Source organism: Mastacembelus armatus, chromosome 6 (assembly GCF_900324485.2).
Source record: "Mastacembelus armatus chromosome 6, fMasArm1.2, whole genome shotgun sequence".
Taxonomy (NCBI): domain Eukaryota; kingdom Metazoa; phylum Chordata; class Actinopteri; order Synbranchiformes; family Mastacembelidae; genus Mastacembelus; species Mastacembelus armatus.
The window spans coordinates 8784371-8802491 of NC_046638.1; the positions used below are offsets into that span (position 1 = coordinate 8784371).

Genomic DNA, 18121 nt, shown 5'->3' on the forward strand with positions numbered 1-18121 from the left:
TGCCAACATATTTTGGTGTAAAACACACCCACCAGTGTGAACAAACACTGAATAGTTATCAGTGTCCTTTCAGGCCATCTGTTATGTGAACAGCAACTTTCATGTGCTCAGCTCAACAGGAGTCTACAGTATATTGGACTGATACAACAACTATGCAAGTTGAACTGGTACTTTTATTTTGGAGAACTGTCTTTGTTGCGTTATACATTTGCATATCAGATGATCACAGACGTTACAAAACAAAATTATTGAAGACATGAAACTTTAGGCATACAGTGAAGAGGTTCACCTTTTTCATGTATGGTAATGGTATAAAATAAAGTGTTGCTAAAGAATAATCAAAGAACACGGTCATAAAAAAATGAACCTAAAGAACATGTACAAAAAATAAAACAGAAAAACTAAGTTATTAGGTGTTTTAAGGCATCAACAGGCATTGGTTTAGCTAAGCACAGGGGTGAAGAACAAATAAAAATAAAATTTAGTTGCCTGAGTTTGAAGAACAGCCAGTCAGTTATTTTGCATAACATTCAAATATTTCTCTCATATTTAAATGTAGGATAAACACAAAGTGTCCATATAATTCCATAACAAAAGCAAAATCTTTCTCCTTAAGAGGCATTTAAGCTAAACATTATAAGCAGAACAGGGAACTCCTTACCAACAATACAACTTTGCTGCTTCACAACACTGATTATATGTACGTAGTGTCATTAAAACAAATAGATTGACAGGTTTATGTATTGGTAGCCATATTTCATTAAGTGCTTTGTGCAACATAAAAAAGTATGTGTATCTTTCCTTCTCTACACAGACACATGTGAGGAAACCAGCAGCATGAAAGCTGGGTGATGGCTGATGTGCTTTGTGTAATGGAGCAAACATAGTTCAGTAGGTGGTGGCAGGCTTTCATTAGCTATGACATGTTGGTAAACAGAAGCACATTAAAAAGGGATCTCTTCATTCGCTCAGGGCTGTTCACATCCCATCACTAGGGACAGGACTCACTGTCAACAGTCAACATGCACCAGCTGCTGCTGCGGCTGCTCAACAACTGGCCATTACAGGACATAATCTGTCCTTACTCACAGTAGTAACAGCAGCACAGATTTCTCTTCATAAAAATCTACTTCAGATGTCAGCCTTTGGCCGGGAGAAATGTTAGGCTGTGATGAGATCATGGCAAAATTTGAGCAGGCCTTTTAACAGCCATGGGGTGATGAAAACAATTTGGTAAAACTGTGTTACATCTGTGCTGTGACCTCAGTCCTTGTCAGGTTCACATTTGTTGCAGTGAAAAAAACACACACAAAAAAAAAACTTACAGTATATGAATGAAGCTGGAACCCTTCATGCAGCTGTGCATACAAAAAAGGAAAATTATTTAAGTGTTCTACTGACAGAAAGAACCAATAATAAGTGTTTGATATATTAAGGCATCCAGTCTTTGGTTACTTATAGTGGCACTTATATAAACAGTCTGGTTTAGACACAGTGTATAAGATTTCCTCTTTTCACCTCTTTTCTTCATTACAGCAAATTCCGACTATCCTCAGCTCTATAATTACAGCATAGAGAGTGAAAATCCATAAATACATGACAGATATTTAAATTCAAGTGCCTCCAGTTTCAGCATGCATGGAGACTTGGTCTTTCACCTGTGTGCAGCAGATTAGTAGGAGAGGGATGGCTGTGAATTATGGAAACTTCTAGCTCTTTAATAAACTTTGTATATGTGTCTACTGCACACACAATATAACACAGTCATGACAGCAAAGTGGTGGTCAGTATCGTAATACACAAGCAAGGCAATCTCATCACCATGTAGTTCTAGCATGTCCAGCTGACTGACCAGCAACCCACTGGGCTAGAGACACTCTGACAGCACTTCATGTTTGGTTAAAGAGGGATAGATTGCAGGAGTGCAGGTACACTCGTCGCTGCCGTTTTGGCTGAGCTGGATCTTCAGCTTCTCCACTTCATAGTTGTGAAGATACTCCTGGACCAAGTAGCGTTCTCTCTTTATTCGAGCCTTCACATCAGAAGGAACATCAGGAATCATCCAGGCCACAAAGAACTTGACTGAGAACACGACATGCTATGGAGGAAGAGGACACAACAGGGGGCTAAGAACTGTAGAAGAAACTCAGTATTTCTTTAAAAGTAAGAATGTGAGGTCCAGGTTAAGAGGTCAAGTTGGTTTTGAAAGCTCTGAGGCCTAGTTTTACCTCCATGATAATGATGAAGGCCAGCTTGGCAGCCAGAATATGCCAGAACTGCATAGTGTGGGTGTACTGCTTCACATGGCCAGGAGGGTAGCGGTAATCACGATAGCTAGAAAGACAGAACTCATGGAGCTATAAATTTCCTGCATATGTTCACACTTCTTCAGGATTGTTTAATGTCATTCAGGCCAATATGTACAACTGAATGAAATTAATTTTATTCTGGCACTCTGGTGCAGACTTAATAATAGATTAAAAAAACTTTAATTATAATACATAAGATATACAAATAAGAGTATTAACCACGCAACATTTAAATGTGAAGTCATTTATTATTATCAGTGATTTATATTAAGTGGTTCAGTTAAAAGTTGAGCAGTGATGTATATTTTTCTACATTAAAAATGTACTAATACTACATACTAAAAATTTAAACTCTATTGCAGACACATCTTGTCCAGAATTACTTCTGTATTTAAGCACAAATATTTTATTATATTGTAACATTGTGGTATTTGTTGCAGTATTTCTTTTACTGAAGTAAAGGTTGAAAATACGTCTTAAACCACAACTCTATTAACATAAAGTTTTACAAAGCCACACACCTGCATGTATCGATGGAGCTGTTGAACCAGGAGGGGTTCTCCTCATCATCAGGTCTGTTGGCCGGTTGGAACTCAGAGATGTTAAACAACGACAGGCTGTCCTTTATGTAGCCTTTCATATTCATCTCACCCTTTGGGTGGTAGGCATACATGTACACAAGCCGAGGGATCATATCAGAGGTGAAAGCTACAATAAATGCCTAGAAAACAAGTAAAGAACTAGCGTTAGTTGGGTTCATAAAATAAGGAACTGGACTAAAATGCTAATATTTGAGCCTGACAAGGTCTAGTCCAAAACACTAAATTTTAGCCAAGCTCAGAATAAAAAAAAACAGTGAATTAGTGCTGCAAAGACAGATCAGTCTTCTGTCATCAATACAGAAATGAGCAAACACAGCAGAAAGATGCAGTGAAGCACTCACATTTGTGACAACAGAGAGTATGGCTACCCCACTGAGGATTTCCTCCCAGGCTCCGATGCTATGGGCCTTGGCTGCCACAGCACGCCTGAACTGAGTTGTGAGCTTCCAGGCATCCACTCTAACTTCGATGATGTTGTTGATAAGTGCTAGCAGGGGTGCCAGGGGGAAGGAGGCAACGAACAGTGTGATGAAACCAAACTGGATCACTAGAATGCAGAAAGAAGAGGTTAATGAGAGACAGAAACAGCACCATCTGCAGCATCTCAAAGTTTACTGCATCTATATATATCTGTATGTGTTGTCTGTAGTTGAAATACCTTTGCAGCAAATGCAAAAATTTTAAAGATTTTATCTGTATATGTTTATTTTTTACCAATGTGATGCAGTATTTATATAGCTCAGTAGTGATTTTTGTCTTGGCTTGGCTTCAGCCCTGACCCTAACTCAAATTTAACTTGACCTGATCTTGGCAATTTTTTGGACTCCACTCAGGTGGTCCTGAGAGGTCATGGATATTTACCCATTTCCAGGTACTCATAAAAAAGGCCCAGCTGTCCAAAGCTCTGCAGGTCGTGGTCCTGCTCCCAGCGGCTGTATAGAGTCTCTGGGTGGCTGCGTGCCCTCCTGCTTCCCCACCAGTTCATTAGCCATCTGAAGGACACAAGAGGGCGATAGAGAGGTTTGAGACAACAAAACACTCTCTGACATCCATATTGGAGGCCATACTGTACTATAAACAATTGTGTTAGGGAGATGACTGTGGCAGGTTCAACTGGAGTACTCACGGGACCAGAGCCTCTTGGATGTTGCCCCACACCTGTTTACCAGTCATCACTATCACCAACTGGGTGGTCAACTCAATCAAACAGCCACCAGGATCACACTGAATGTAGACAGTTTGAGATAGACGGCAGATAATAAAGAACCAAACATTAACTCAAATTCAGACCCAAGATTAATATCCAGTGCTAATTTTACACTATGTAGTTATATCTGGTACCTCTTCATTCCTCAGTTTGCTCCACTTGCCAAACATATAAGCGTAATTTCCAGGATATCCAACAAATTTGCCCTTGAAGAAAGCAACATAGAAGCAGGAGGAGTAATAGTTGACAAACTGGAAAAGGAACATCTTCACTGTCAGCTTGTTCTCATACTCAAGGTGGGTCTTTGGAATTTCTGTCACGTGGTAAAGTGAAAAAAAAAAAAGATTTTAAATACACAAGCCAAAAAAGGAAGACATTTTCACAGTGTGAATGAATCATTCAATGTATTGATGTGCAGACACACAAAGGCAGTGGCACCATTATGAATACTTCTCTCTCACCCATATCAGTGATCCAGATAGCCACTCTCTCATACATAAGGTTGAGGATCATGATGATGACAAAGTTGATGCAGGAGGCTGTGACGGAGGTGGCCAGCTGTGGTGTGATATAGGGGCCAACCACCTCCAGGTTATTGGTGAGACTATCCTTCATGATACTGGCGAAGGCTGCATATACGGCCAGGCGGTACGCTATCACCCCAATGATGCAGGCAATGATCAATGAGATCTTCAGGACAGAGACAACAGTGACAACATGAAAGACAACTGTAGGTGACGAGACAAAAGGTAGAGTGAGAACACCACACCAAGAGCAAATGTCCAAAAGCTAAAACACAGAAATTTTATAATAAAGCAAGGTGGATTTTGGCCACCATATATGTTAGAAGTAACTGTGATGCTTGAAGTGTGCATTCATGCTCCATGAAAAAAAATCATCTAGCCCGTTCACGCTACAGGTTTTTACAAACAAGAGTAAACAACAGTAAGAAATGATGGGGTCAGTGTGTATAAAGCAGTCAGATTTGGTCTAATATGGGTCACAACTGTTAGTGACACAGTTTTGCCCTTATTGTTAGAATATGCCATGCATAAACATTCCTAGGTATCCTATCTGGGAGCTTCATTTCTTAGACATTTTACACAGATTGACCCTGGTCACGTGACACTTGTGAAGATGCTGAACAGTAGGAACACAGTAGGAAATACAAATGACACAGGGTGAAGGAACAGAGAGAAGATTAAAGTGGTTTTAACTAATCAATGCTCACCCAGAACAGGACCGTTGCTCCAGACAGACATATGCGTGCACACTTGCTTGTTATTGGTAAGTACGGCTCCATTTCCTACATCACAAGCAAGCAAAGCATGGACACAAGAGTCAGTCACCCTTTGTTATATCCTGAAAAGACGGCTCTAAAGGCCAGCTTCCTTTGATTCCTTTAATTACCACTAGCTTTAGATGTGGGCTAGAACTACATGGTCCAATCAGACTTCTTTGCATGTAGGCGATTCTGCCTGCGTTCAATTCTTTTATCTATAAGTCTCCTGGTGAAGCCATGATTGTGCAAAAAGATATTAATCCACCACCCAGCCGTAACACAGCAGAGAAGGAAACTTGTGCCTCTCAGTCTTTCCAGAAATATCTGATATTCACGCATAGTCCACCACACAAAAACCTCCTCACCAAACTGACACTCCGCGTTAAGTGCCACCCTTACCCAGAGGATCACAGTGGCCCAGCACAGACACAATTTCCCAATTAGATCTGTAGGAGTTCTGTCAAGAACCCATTCTGGTTCCTAAAGATGAGCAGGATGTGGTCACAGCAAAATACAGCACCTTGTTTCTGTTCATGTCTCATGTCACTATCTCTAGCTAATCACTACCAATCTGACTCAGTAACATGGTTCTTAATCAATGGTTCTCTATTCAGTTTCAGCAGTCCAAGAACTGGCCTAATCAATGAATATAGTCAACTTTGTGTTTGAACCAATAAATAGAGATTCTGCAAACTGTAATTTTTACATGCCCTACCACACTGTTGACCTGCCTGGCAAAGCCTTGTGGAAATCAAATGGGTACATTCGAACAGTATTATACAGTATATTAGTATTATGATCACACAAACACCTGAGTAATGCGGTTCATCTTGCGGTTGGTGCACTTGGTCTCATACTCTGGCCGAAGCTGCAGTTGCTGTTGCTCCTCCTCAAAGTCGACCAGATCCCACTCGTACTCCAGACGGGCCTGCCTCCTCTTCCAGAACTCCAGGAACAAAGTCACTGCAGAGGAATTCAAACTTATCATACTTGCTTTTATTAGATTTACTGAATCTGTATTAAGAGCTTTGTCTGGCTAAGAAATTAATGATCTTTGACCACATTCAACTTTGTTATAGTGTTGTGGTGTCTGATCTCTAATATACAGCAGGTGAAACCAAAACTACAAGTGAGAAAAGAGAAAATATGTTTAGTGTGTGTATAATTTGGGTAAATAGGTTATAGATCGAGTAATAATAAGAGCTCCCACAAGGGGGTGCAATAGATCAGAAAATACAAAATGCAGAGAACTGGCATTTCTACTAACCCCAAATCCCCATGAATATGGCAAAAAACACTGTTCCCACGTTGTCAAACAGGTGTGATTGCTGAAAGAAGAACATGTTGGACAAAGAGTGAGATGGTGAAAAACTGATTGTTAAACTTAAGTTTCAACCATCCTTTAAATGTCACATATTGTGGGTAATCGCAAACAAAACCAATTCAGTTGCAAAGCCAGGATGTCTCACCCATGAGGAGTTGCATGTACTGTTGAGTTTCCAGTAGCCACATTTCTTGTCACACAGCGGGCACATGACAATCTTGCCTCCAATTTGTTCATTGCATATTTCTTTACTGTAGGGAAATGAGAGTTGTTTTCGATAAAATGAAGAAGTTCTCGATAAAAGTAACGATGTCAGAACTAAAAAAACCTAATTATGCAATGATTTCTGAAAAACCAATAACTCACCTCCACTCATTGTCATCGTAGGTGAGTAATCCATAGATGAAACAAATAGTTCCTACTATTGCAGCAAACAACAACATCTCAGTGTAGAAACCCAGCCATGCGAAATAAATACCTATCTTCTCTCCATAATACTTTCTGTTAAAGGGAAAAACAAAAGAAAAGCATACTTCTTGTAAGTTCTTCTACTGCAAGGTCTGTTCAGTAAACATACAACAGATATGACGACTTTATTTTCAGGTCATGCCTTATAAGGTTGAGGGGCTGCTCCTTGAAGAAACAGAGGAATCTGGCCCAGTGCTTGTATAGGTTGTATCTTTCACTTTCACAATTTGCATCCTTGGATCTTGTCCAGTATCTACACTGCACGTACACAGAAGACACAGTTTACCGACACATTTGCTGTTATTTATTCTTGCATTGCAACATCTGACAGGATGTTGGTGTTTGAAAGCAATGAGCGCAAATCATTTGAAGATACCATGAAAACACTAATGATAAAAATGAAAAGGTCACTAATAAAGACTTACATCATGCAGGGGGAAGGCAGAAGTATAGGTGCCGTTATTTAGTAACCTCTTGATTCCCTTCTTGTCTTTATCGCCACATTCCTCTTTGATGTACGAACAGCGGGAAAGAATGTAGTAGACCTAGTAGAGAGAAACAGTGTTTTGGTGTTCAGAAGCTCATATTCAGTTACTGTCTGAATATCACAAGGTAAGAAAGTGGTGGTCAAAGTATCCTTACGATCCTGTTGCGCGTAGAAGGAGGGAAGAATGTCTCTTTGTCATTGATAAGGAAGAAGTCAGACTTGCTCTTGTTGAAAGGAGCTGTGAAATAGTCTGGCTCAGGTTTCATGATGTGCTCCGGAAGACGAAAGGGAGTAGAGAGCCAGTTCATGGGCATCTCTTTGTTTTCTGGGATGTCATTGACTTTAAATGGAACCTTGATCTTTAGTACATCTGCGTAGGTGGCCAACACTTCCCATGGAGCATGGATCTTCACAAAGTAAGTATTTTCATCCTCTGACTCCTGATGATAACAATGATGAGATAAATGTTAAAGTTAGGGCAAAGGAGTCATATAATCAATTTCACAGATAAAAGAAGATCCTTAAATAAAGTGTTTTTTGACTAAATAACAATAAGATAAAATTGAGACCAAAGATTGTGATATGATATATGCATAGAGCATTGCTTTACAGGACTTGTAATTATGTTTAATATACTAAAGATCAGTATCCAGTGCAACCACAGAGGGGCACAATCAAGTGTCTTCATGTGCCGGTCCCAAATCCGGGTAAATGCAGAGGGTTGTGTCAGGACGGGCATCCAACGTAAAATTTCAGCTAAATCAAACATGTGAATCACAAATAATAAAGATCAGTATCCACAAGCTTACCGATTTGTCTTCTGTCTCTAGCTCCAGCCCGACTTTGACTAGATTGGCCTCATACACCTTCCTCCTTTCCTTTAGAAAAAAAACAAATAGGGTATATACTGTACATATATTTATTCATCTGTTTTCAATGCATCAATTTAAAATTTTTTATTGCATACATACAAAACATAATAACTCTAGAATATGCACAGAACTGAAAAGGCACTAATGAGGCACATGAATTAAACATGTTATACCTTACTGACAACCAAACAAATTATTTAAACATTACCGTAAGAAAGAATGCATTACGTGAAGAGCACATATCTGGCACTGACACAAAGTTAATATACAGTGAGTCACTGCAGTAATGCCGTGGTACAAAACACCTGAATAAGTACTGTATAAACCAGTGTGGAGAAGGTAGTGTCATTTAGTTCAGTAGTTTTACTAGCAGCAGTGATGGAAGTGCAAACAATACAGTATAAGTTATCAATAGGTACTTGGAGTTAGGTCTATTGTTTTCAGAAATAGGCATGTAGAAAGTAATGGTCCATATTAGGACAGTGAAAACTGAAAAATAAAAAGTAAAACCTCTTATTGGAACTGAAATTAGAACTGAAAACACATGTGGACAGGAACTAGCCCCCATTTGTCCTTCCTCATACAGTGGAAAAAATTGGTTTGTGACTAGGCAAGTGTTGACTCACTCGTTAGGCTGAGGGAAATGTGTGAGTCGGCTGTGACAAACTGCCTCATACCCAGGGAGTGGTAACACGCACATGAGAAGGCTAACAGCTTAGAATCAAACACAAAAGGTCTTTCAGCACTCCACTGATCATAAAGAGGCTAGACACGAACCCGAATGTCACCAATTATACTATGTAAATACTTCAAAGTTAATTTGCCTAGGATAAATAGGGCTGTAATTCTTTCCCAATGCCTATGTGACCATCTCAGAAAACTCCTCAAGAGAACTTGAAACAAACTCAGAATAACAGTTTATCTTGCCTTATCAGTGTTGTGGTATTTAGGGTATGCAACTGACACAAATTGTGAACTCTTAGGAAATCCTGTAGGAACTAGTTCTTACTGTAAAAAGTGCAAATATACTCAGCTGTTCTTTTAGAATTTCAAGAGATTTAGTTCTGTCCATGGTGAATAATATTTACTGTCATTCTGCTGACTAGGTTATACAACAATGACAACAACTAAAAAATATACATCAAGAAACAGAAATAAGCTTTCAGTTAGTGAACTGAGGAAATGTAACTTGTAGACACAATACTTGTTGTTTCTTACCTGTTTTTTCTCACAATCTTTATCATCAACATAGGACAGGACAAAATCAATCCTGCGCACTCCGTCACGGAAAAACACAGAGTCTTTACTGTGTTGTTGTTTGTCAATCTATAACAAGATAGAATAGAGGTCACAAGATTTAAGACGTACACTGGTCTAGTATCAGTTCGAAGAACAGACTAGATAGTCAAGCTATGTGTAAGTAGTTAAAAACAAAAACCCAAAGAACAATTATTCCACAGAAAATTACACTCCAGATGGTTTCAAGCAATTACAATACTCATGACTGTATTTGTACTCCAAACACATGCAAAATGAGGGGATCTGCTATGACTGAGATCTTTCATGTTGCTCATGCACCTTTCATAGGATTTACAAAAAAAAGGTTATTAAAGAGGTCTACAAAATTTTTTATTTTTTATCACAAAAATAGATATAGATAGATATCCAAGTCATCTATTAACTTATTAAACCACAATCTCTAATTATCCTCACAGCAGAGTACATATGGAGAGGCTTACAATTTGAAAAAAACAGATAATTCTCCATGAAACAAGGACATATTTAGCCCTCCAAAATGATTATACTTGGTTTGCCTATGCTTTTCCATAAAACGTGGAATCCACCATGGCTGACACCGGTTGTGTTAGCTGCTAAAGAAATTCCAAGCATATGTATCAGCTAATGCTAGCCCTGCAGAGGCTGTCTCTTTGGCACTTACATGGCTGTAGGGAAAAGAACTGCAGAGGAATGCTTTAAGGGAGGAAAGGAAAGCATGACTGTTTGCTGTCTGTGCTGCTTCAGCTGTTCAGAAAGATAAAAATAACCATGTACCACTAATGTCACTACACATTGCTACAGTAACTAACTATGACATTTTGCTCAACATAACCTACAGCAAAGCAGTAGCCACGTCTATGACTCTATTGCTGGTAGAGTTTGACTTTTCTGCCAGTCCTAACGCTGCGGGGGTAGGGAGGAAAGGAAGAGCACTTTACCTCCATGTCCCACTCCATTTTATGGTTATAGCGGAAAGGCTGGCTGGCTGGCTGGCTGCCTGAGCAAAATTGCTTTTCTCCAGAGAGCAGAGTCCAGCTCTGAAAGCACTGCTTCTCTCACGCTTACTGATCCCCTGGCTAGAGGAGCTCCATCCAGACCACTCACCTCCTAGGACAAGCCCTCACTTGTTTGGATATTCAGAAAATAGAGAGGGAGAGCGACAGGAGGAGACAGGAGAGAAACAGAGGAGACTCCTAAAGCTTACATCAGCACAGGGGCAGCAGAACTGCTGCCATCTTGTTAGCTAATGTAATAAGAGGACAGCACCAACAAAGAGGAGATGATGTCACTGTACTGTACAATATCCATCCATCCATTCTCTATACCTGCTTATTCCTATTTAGGGTAATGGGGATTTGCTGGAGCCTATCCCAGCTCTCTTTGGGCAAAAGGCAGGGGTACGCCCTGGACAGGCCAACTGTACAACATGAGGAGAGTATAATAGTCCCTGAAACATGTAATATTTAAGTTAGTCATCAAAATGCCAAATAACCAGATAAAAACTCTTAAGACTGATAAGAATGACTAACAGAAAACTGATAATTGGTGTATAATCTTCCTGTCTGACTCACTAAAAGTAATCAGTTAATCTGGAGACCTCACCACAACAGTGTACAAAGTCAAAAGTGGACACAATCAATGGAAAACAACTGAATCTATGCCTTGTTCCAACAGTTTTGATTTATACAGGCCTTTTTGTATGTGTGTTCAAATTTTTCATGGTTTTCTTAGCTCAAATTATGTATATGCTGTAAAGACTGGTCTGCACTGGCTCCCAGACTAAACTGGGCATGCGGACCATACTTTCTTTAACTTCGGACGCCACTGGAGAAACTCAGTAATTTTCTATAATTACAGATCAGCTATATGGAATCACTGTATCTGCTGGGACCTGCCTCTGTTCATTAAAGATTGCATTGGCCACAGACCTCTATACATTTACCAACTAAACTCTAACTACTGGGTGGTGAGACATATGTATGCCTTTTATCTTAATTAAGGAGGGAAAATTTAGAACATGGTTACCAGTCTACAAGACTACCAAAACATGCTAATGTCTTAGGGAGGGGATTCTTAAAAATATTACTTTCAAGACTTTTCTTTTTTTAGCAGAGCAGTTTTGGCTAAACTGTGATGTACTATTTTAATGTGTTTTCTTTTGAGAATAACAGCATGTACATTACAAAATCCTCAGTACACTGTAACTGATGTTACTCAACTCCAAAGTCTTTACCCCACCGAAATAAATCAGTGAAAACCTAACATTTGTTAAGTGTGTGTTTTTCTCCAAAGTGAAAAAGAAAAAGTGGATACCCCTATCTTTAGAAAATTATACCTGGTTCAGTAACACTAAGAATACACATCAATTGATTACAGTTGTCGCTCCTAAAAGCTCCTTGACGTGATCATCCACCCACCTAAATTGTAGCCTTTAGTTGGATGGGCCCAGGTTACAAGAAAAGCTGATTGTACATGTTTCCTCCCTAAAATTTAGCTGCTAATAAAAAGGGTAATAATTCCATTTTTCATTAAAATGGGTTTGAATCAAAACCACATTCAGAAGGAAGAAGCCTACAGTATGTGGTTAGCCACAGCAAAGCTCAGTCCTAACATGAGCACAGGGCATGGTCATGATTACAGTATAGAATGCATACACTTAAGGTAAACACACACACAAATGCAGTCGTACAAAAACGGCTAGGCAAATGACAAATATGATACAGTGTATGGTGCATAAATACATGTGTGTGCGCGTGCAAGTACTTTCTAATTATGCCATAACACCAGGCTGTTGCTTTTGTCCAGTGAAGCACACAGTTATCAGATGTGTGAACAAAGCAAGTAAAATGCACTGTGGTCATGATGTATCAAAATATAGCTCATGCCAGCATGTTTCCATTACTCTCTGCTCTACAGCTCTTAGTACTCAGATATGTGTATTGATTTCAACTCTAATGTCCAAGTTCCAAGCTAATACTGCCAGAAAAACTCAACACTGAAATTCTTCAAGAAGAACATAAAGACTGGCAAGCCGGCAGCATGAAGTTGCATCACATCACAAGGCTAGTTTACCATGCCATACCCTGGAGCGAAACTTCAAGAATAGAGCCCGCTTTCTTGACAGCTGTGGAGGAACCGAGTGGATAATAAGGCAAAGCCTAACAACATGAGCAGCTAAACCTGAAGCAGCAACATTATAAGGGTAGATCAAAATGGATGAAAATGACACAAATCGACAGTCCACACTGCATTATTTTCACACATCTTTACAGATTACTTTTAAAAACACTTGGTAACACTAAAAAAAAAAACTGATGTTATGCATCAGGCATAGTCAAAATCAGCTCTTGCTCAGTTAAAGGTTTGAGCTCTTAGATTATGTGAGGTAACACAAGAAACACAGACACTGACACAGCACCATGCATGTGTGCATTTGACTGGTATCTTACCCCAGTCAAAGCATTGATTCGTTCTAAGGTCTGAGCCTCAAAATCTGGGCTGTCGCTGTGGTCAGAGGAGGCCAGGGAGGCCAGGCTGGTGTTGAGAGACTCACAGGTCTCTATACACACATCAGACGTTAAAGGAGACTTTAAATACAGTATGAAATGGGGAAAACAGACATGACCATTAGGGAAATCTCTAAAGCACTCTCACAATATATGCAAGTTGTATCACAACTGAACTGGAGAAATTGAGGTAATCACAAAGCTGAGACTATTAGTTAGCTAAACTGTCCTGCTTTACTGAGTTTACAAGGAAATCATTGTGACTATTAAATTGAAAAGAGAGATGGAAGGAAATCCAGATAACTTCTACAAAATGAACTTCTCAATACCATGTTTGCAAGAGTTAAAGTGGAAGTGAAGATACAATTCTGTAATACATTGCATCTGAGAGCCACATAAGATTTATTAAGCATGTTAGCATATTATTATTATGCTAATAATAATAATAATATGCTAACATGTTAGTTGTGTTATTTAAATACCCCTTTGAGGCACTTGCGTAAATAATAACAGAATACATATGAGACTCTTATTCAGAACTCGTATGACAATCAAGCCATAAAGAACGTGGTTTACATAATTGTCTGTATTATGTAAGCAGGTGGTGGTTTTGTTGCTTACCACTGATTGTTCCTGCTGAAAGGATCCTGTGCTGGATGGAGCTTGTTGGTGGTAGCCATTCATATCATCTGCAAGACAGTAACAAAAGAATCCTAAATTAAAAACAGAATCACCAAGATTAATTAAAGCAATATTCTCAAACCATAACTATTCTAAGAATAGCAATAGCACAACACATCTCAAACAGTTTGGTGGAGGTGAAGTTAAGTTATAGGCATATGAATACTAGCCAGAATTAAATAGGGGAGAACTAACAGACATCCAATGCTGTGGTCTATATTTATATAGTATTTTTTTGGCAGTGCTCCCACAAGTCAGCAAACATGACCTAACAGGATTGCTGTGAAAGAATACACAGTGCCATGTCACTGTGCCGTCACTACAGGAGTGACTACAAGCAATAAGCTGAGAAGTGTGGTAAACCCCCTTGGGAAATGGGCTTGGAAATTAAACCTGTGTATGACTAAAATAATGCTTCTACCTACAATTCATTTCCTGTCAATTGCAAAATCTCTTTCTCTTCTCTTTCCAGAGTACATTCTGGTAAAGATTTACATAAACAAATGGCAGAGCAGATGAAAAACCAACACAAACATCAAGTACTGGCACCACTGTCACAAAAAATAAAGCAAAGGCTGGTTTCAGCATGTGTGTCTGTTTTGAAATAGAGGTTCAACAATCCTAATTGATGGTCTCTGGGGTTATATTTAGTCTGAGGTCAACACAGAAAATGTGCTTACACAGAACAAGCAGATGAGCCTTGTAATATGCAAAACCTTTTCTGGCTCTACGTTATTACACACTATGTCAACAAAGTATAGCCTAGTAATACAAAACAAAAGCAAATGTAATTAATCATAAAACCTTCACTGTAGAACTGAAATACAACACAAACAGTGATATGACTAAATTAATCTTTCACTCATCATCATCAACTTTACTTAAATGACTAAGCCCCTAATAATGTTTTATAGTGCAGCAACTGTCAGAAATGTAACTGTATTTAGAAAATGAAAATGAAATGTGCTATTAGTATTTGCATCATAGGTAGTTTATTTAAGGGTACCAACATCTCTTGAGTTATGATGCTACAGTTATGTGAACGTGTAGAGGCAAATGGTAACTTAACAATCAGTTCTATATAGTGGAATTTACACAGATTTGGACAAAAAACTAAAAAACATAGACATTCTTTTATGCTAGACTTTCATAGTGTTTCTTGTTTCGTGTTTCTATCTTCATCTTTCTTAAAAATATGAAACGGGCTGGTGTGATTTGTCACAAATATATATTTCTTTCACAACACATGAGACACTAACATATTTGTGCACAGTTGGGTGCAATATTGCAGCACTCAGCTCAGTATTAGCCAGTCAGCTATGCCAAGAGTCTATTCCCAACTAACTACAGTAGGTAGCCTCCACAGATAAGGCTTTGTTCAAGAAAGAGCAGCTGATCACAGTGAAAATGCCACAAGGCTGTTTCTGTCTCATTTTTATTTCCACAGCAGCTCAACAGACTCATGAGAGTAAATATTACATACACTGGTTATTTTCACAAAGAAAAGTATGTTACAGCTCAGCTATACCCATAATAAAATGTCAAATCCCACGATATGTAAAACACTGATAACAAATACAACTGGTTTATTGAAATAACAAACATGACCTCCAAGCTACTGCTAATCTTCTGTATATGTATAATGACTTCAGCAATCATACGTTTTAGTGTCACCACTGCCATATTACATGTGTGTGAAAAGGTTTTCAGAAGCCCCCCTTTAAGCTGCCAATTTTGTATATAAATACAATGGGTGCAGGATATGTTGATTTCCTGTGACAGGAAGCCATTGTCATATTTAGAGCAACAGGTTTCTGTTGAACATGCACAACAGACTACACATATACCTTATTAAATAGACCTGTACGTACACCTAGACAGATTTAATCCATGTTTATAGTAAGGGTGATGACTCATGCAACAACAAGCAATACTCTAAGTTAGTCTAAATCTGCATGGTCAAATCACAACCGCAAATAGTTTGCGAATCAGTCCCTACACTATTTTCAATGTGGATTTAATCTCTATTTAATAAAGATCATAAAGAGTCAGTAAGTAGACTGAAACCTTTACCTGTTCACGTTTTGACTTTACACTCTTTGGCATTAAATGTTTTGCTATTTAACTTTGAATGCCTTATTTGAAAAGACAAGCTGTATTGTACTATACTGGAATGTACTGTCACAGAACAAGCAGAACTTTTTGAGTGTATATTCCATCTACAATCTACAAAAAGTCTGTTTTTCATCAACAGTTGCCATTGTACAGTTTGGTAAATTACTGTTATTTAAATGTTATGGAGCTTTGAGTGTAATGTGTGCAAAACACTGCTTCCATTGCTTCCAAACACACAACACCAAGGTAACAGTAACTACATGATCCTGTAGTGATCACTCGAGTGATCACTGAGTACTATCATATAGTCTCTCACTATCATATAGTCTCTCTCTATGTTGAGAGACTATATGATAGTACTCAGTGATCACAAGTCAATGTAAAAGTGTAGAGTTTCATCTCCAGCATGTACGGCTTATGAACATGAAACTACACTTTTATATTGACTCATGCAAATGAATGTAGCTGTAGAACATCTAGGGTGATTCATCCTCCATTCAACAATTCCATAAATGGATAAAAAGGGAGCCCTCTGTCCAAGTAAGTGTTTAAAATTCAAATCTAACCAGGTTTAGTGCAGGATTTGTGCTGGTAGACATAGTGGCTGCCAGTAAGTGACAGACCAGCTGTCAGAAGCTGGTTGGCAATAAGTCCCTGCTGCCTGTATGAAAAAAGGCAGACTATGACCTGGTCACAGCGTTAAAGGGGAAATGAGCAGGTCAGATACATTTTAAAACTGTTAAGCAGATGTTACTTAAACTGATTTAAAAGTGGTTACAAGTTAAGGCGATGCATGTTATTGTTACTAGCATAGTAAAGACATGCAAAAATATAAGTCACACAAAATTGTGAATATGTTGTTTATCGTATTTGTGAATTAAATGTAAGCCATTTAAGGTTAGTGCTCAATAATATAATAAAGTTAGTAGTTTTAGTGTAATATTTGGTCGATATCCCTGGAAAACTTTGTTCTGTTCTTAAAGTTCCTTTTAAGGCCTTACAAACGGGATATCGACCTCAGTTTAATCGTCATCAGTCAATTTACCTCCCAGCATCTCAACACTAATAAAGCCCAACATTCCGCTAAAGTGTAAAAACTCTGGCTCTGCCCTTCAACTACTCACCGTTGAACGATTCTGTCGGGCTCATCTCAATCAAACTATCCCCTCCTGCTTTCCCTGTTATTCGATGCATGATGACTCTGGTTTAGCCAAGCCGTGCCAGCCGCTCCTCATCTACACCATTAAATCCCGAACCAGATTATTTGCGTCCGACCTAAACAAAAGAACCGCTCTTCTTCGCTGTCGTCCTCCTCGGAGATTCCCCAGCTAACCTTAGACCACCACGCTGCTCCTTCACCCACTGATCACCGACTGCGGTATAATTTCAGCACAGGGGGAGGCTCATGGGGGGAGTGGCTCCACACCCCAAACCAATGGTCTGTGCATGCGGCGAAGAGATGGTGTAACCAAATAACTACTGGCTAGTTATGCAAAACTGAACAAGACAAAACAAATATATTACAGTAGCTACCAGTGTGTGTGACGTTTAACTACGTTGACATAGTCAACAGAAGCTAACATTAGCTAGCTAACAGTCCGCCCGGAGGCGAACTTTCCTCCATGGACTTCATTAAATTAGGAGAACTGGGACTGAAATTTTTGCACTGGAGTATTCTACTTTCCTTACCACGATAATATATATATAAAACATAGATAGGCTGTGTGTTAACATACCTTTATTTTTACGAACTCATTTAAGTAGCGAAGCTACCTAAGTATAATTTTAAACCGGATGTGGTTGTCAAGAACTTTGTTGCCATAGATACCAACCTTGACAGCTGGCAGCCAATCAGAATGGAGGATTCTCCCCCACTGCAGTCTCAGTGATGACCTGTTAGTAAAATTTTATTAGGCTATATGCAGTAATTCTGCCAAAGCAAATATATTCAGAATCTGAGTTATCTTTGTGACGTTGGTAAATAACCTAC

The 18121-nt window shown here is 38.9% G+C and overlaps 1 protein-coding gene across 6 annotated transcripts; it reads right to left on the reverse strand.

The window, feature by feature from the left end:
• Nucleotides 1-155: 155 nt before the first annotated feature.
• ano5a (anoctamin 5a) lies at nucleotides 156-17497 on the reverse strand. Of its 6 annotated transcripts, none has more exons than XM_026311045.1 (22): nucleotides 17256-17497; nucleotides 13957-14024; nucleotides 13279-13416; nucleotides 12912-12953; nucleotides 9770-9877; nucleotides 8489-8557; nucleotides 7835-8119; nucleotides 7618-7737; nucleotides 7335-7450; nucleotides 7091-7225; nucleotides 6870-6975; nucleotides 6668-6728; nucleotides 6212-6363; nucleotides 5350-5424; nucleotides 4580-4808; nucleotides 4253-4431; nucleotides 4038-4135; nucleotides 3773-3903; nucleotides 3253-3458; nucleotides 2831-3030; nucleotides 2229-2334; nucleotides 156-2098 (listed from the first exon to the last, which is right to left on the reverse strand). In XM_026311045.1, the coding sequence occupies exons 1-22, from the start codon at nucleotides 17323-17325 to the stop codon at nucleotides 1868-1870; spliced, it is 2925 nt and encodes a 974-aa protein (XP_026166830.1). In that variant the 5' UTR covers nucleotides 17326-17497; the 3' UTR covers nucleotides 156-1867. The 6 variants fall into 6 exon arrangements, with proteins under 6 accessions (XP_026166830.1, XP_026166829.1, XP_026166832.1 ...); XM_026311044.1 differs by lacking the exon at nucleotides 5350-5424 and adding an exon at nucleotides 5800-5880; XM_026311047.1 differs by lacking the exons at nucleotides 12912-12953; nucleotides 13279-13416.
• Between the last annotated feature and the right edge of the window lie 624 nt (nucleotides 17498-18121).

Excerpts from the sequence above, each read along its gene's own strand:
- ano5a (XM_026311044.1), bottom strand. The coding sequence starts at position 17,325 with ATGCATCGAATAACAGGGAAAGCAGGAGGGGATAGTTTGATTGAGATG. Across the intron at positions 3,031-3,252 it reads TACTCTCTGTTGTCACAAAT|GCATTTATTGTAGCTTTCAC; the intron begins GTGAGTGCTTCA and ends CTTGTTTTCTAG. Across the intron at positions 2,099-2,228 it reads CCTTCATCATTATCATGGAG|CATGTCGTGTTCTCAGTCAA; the intron begins GTAAAACTAGGC and ends CTTCCTCCATAG.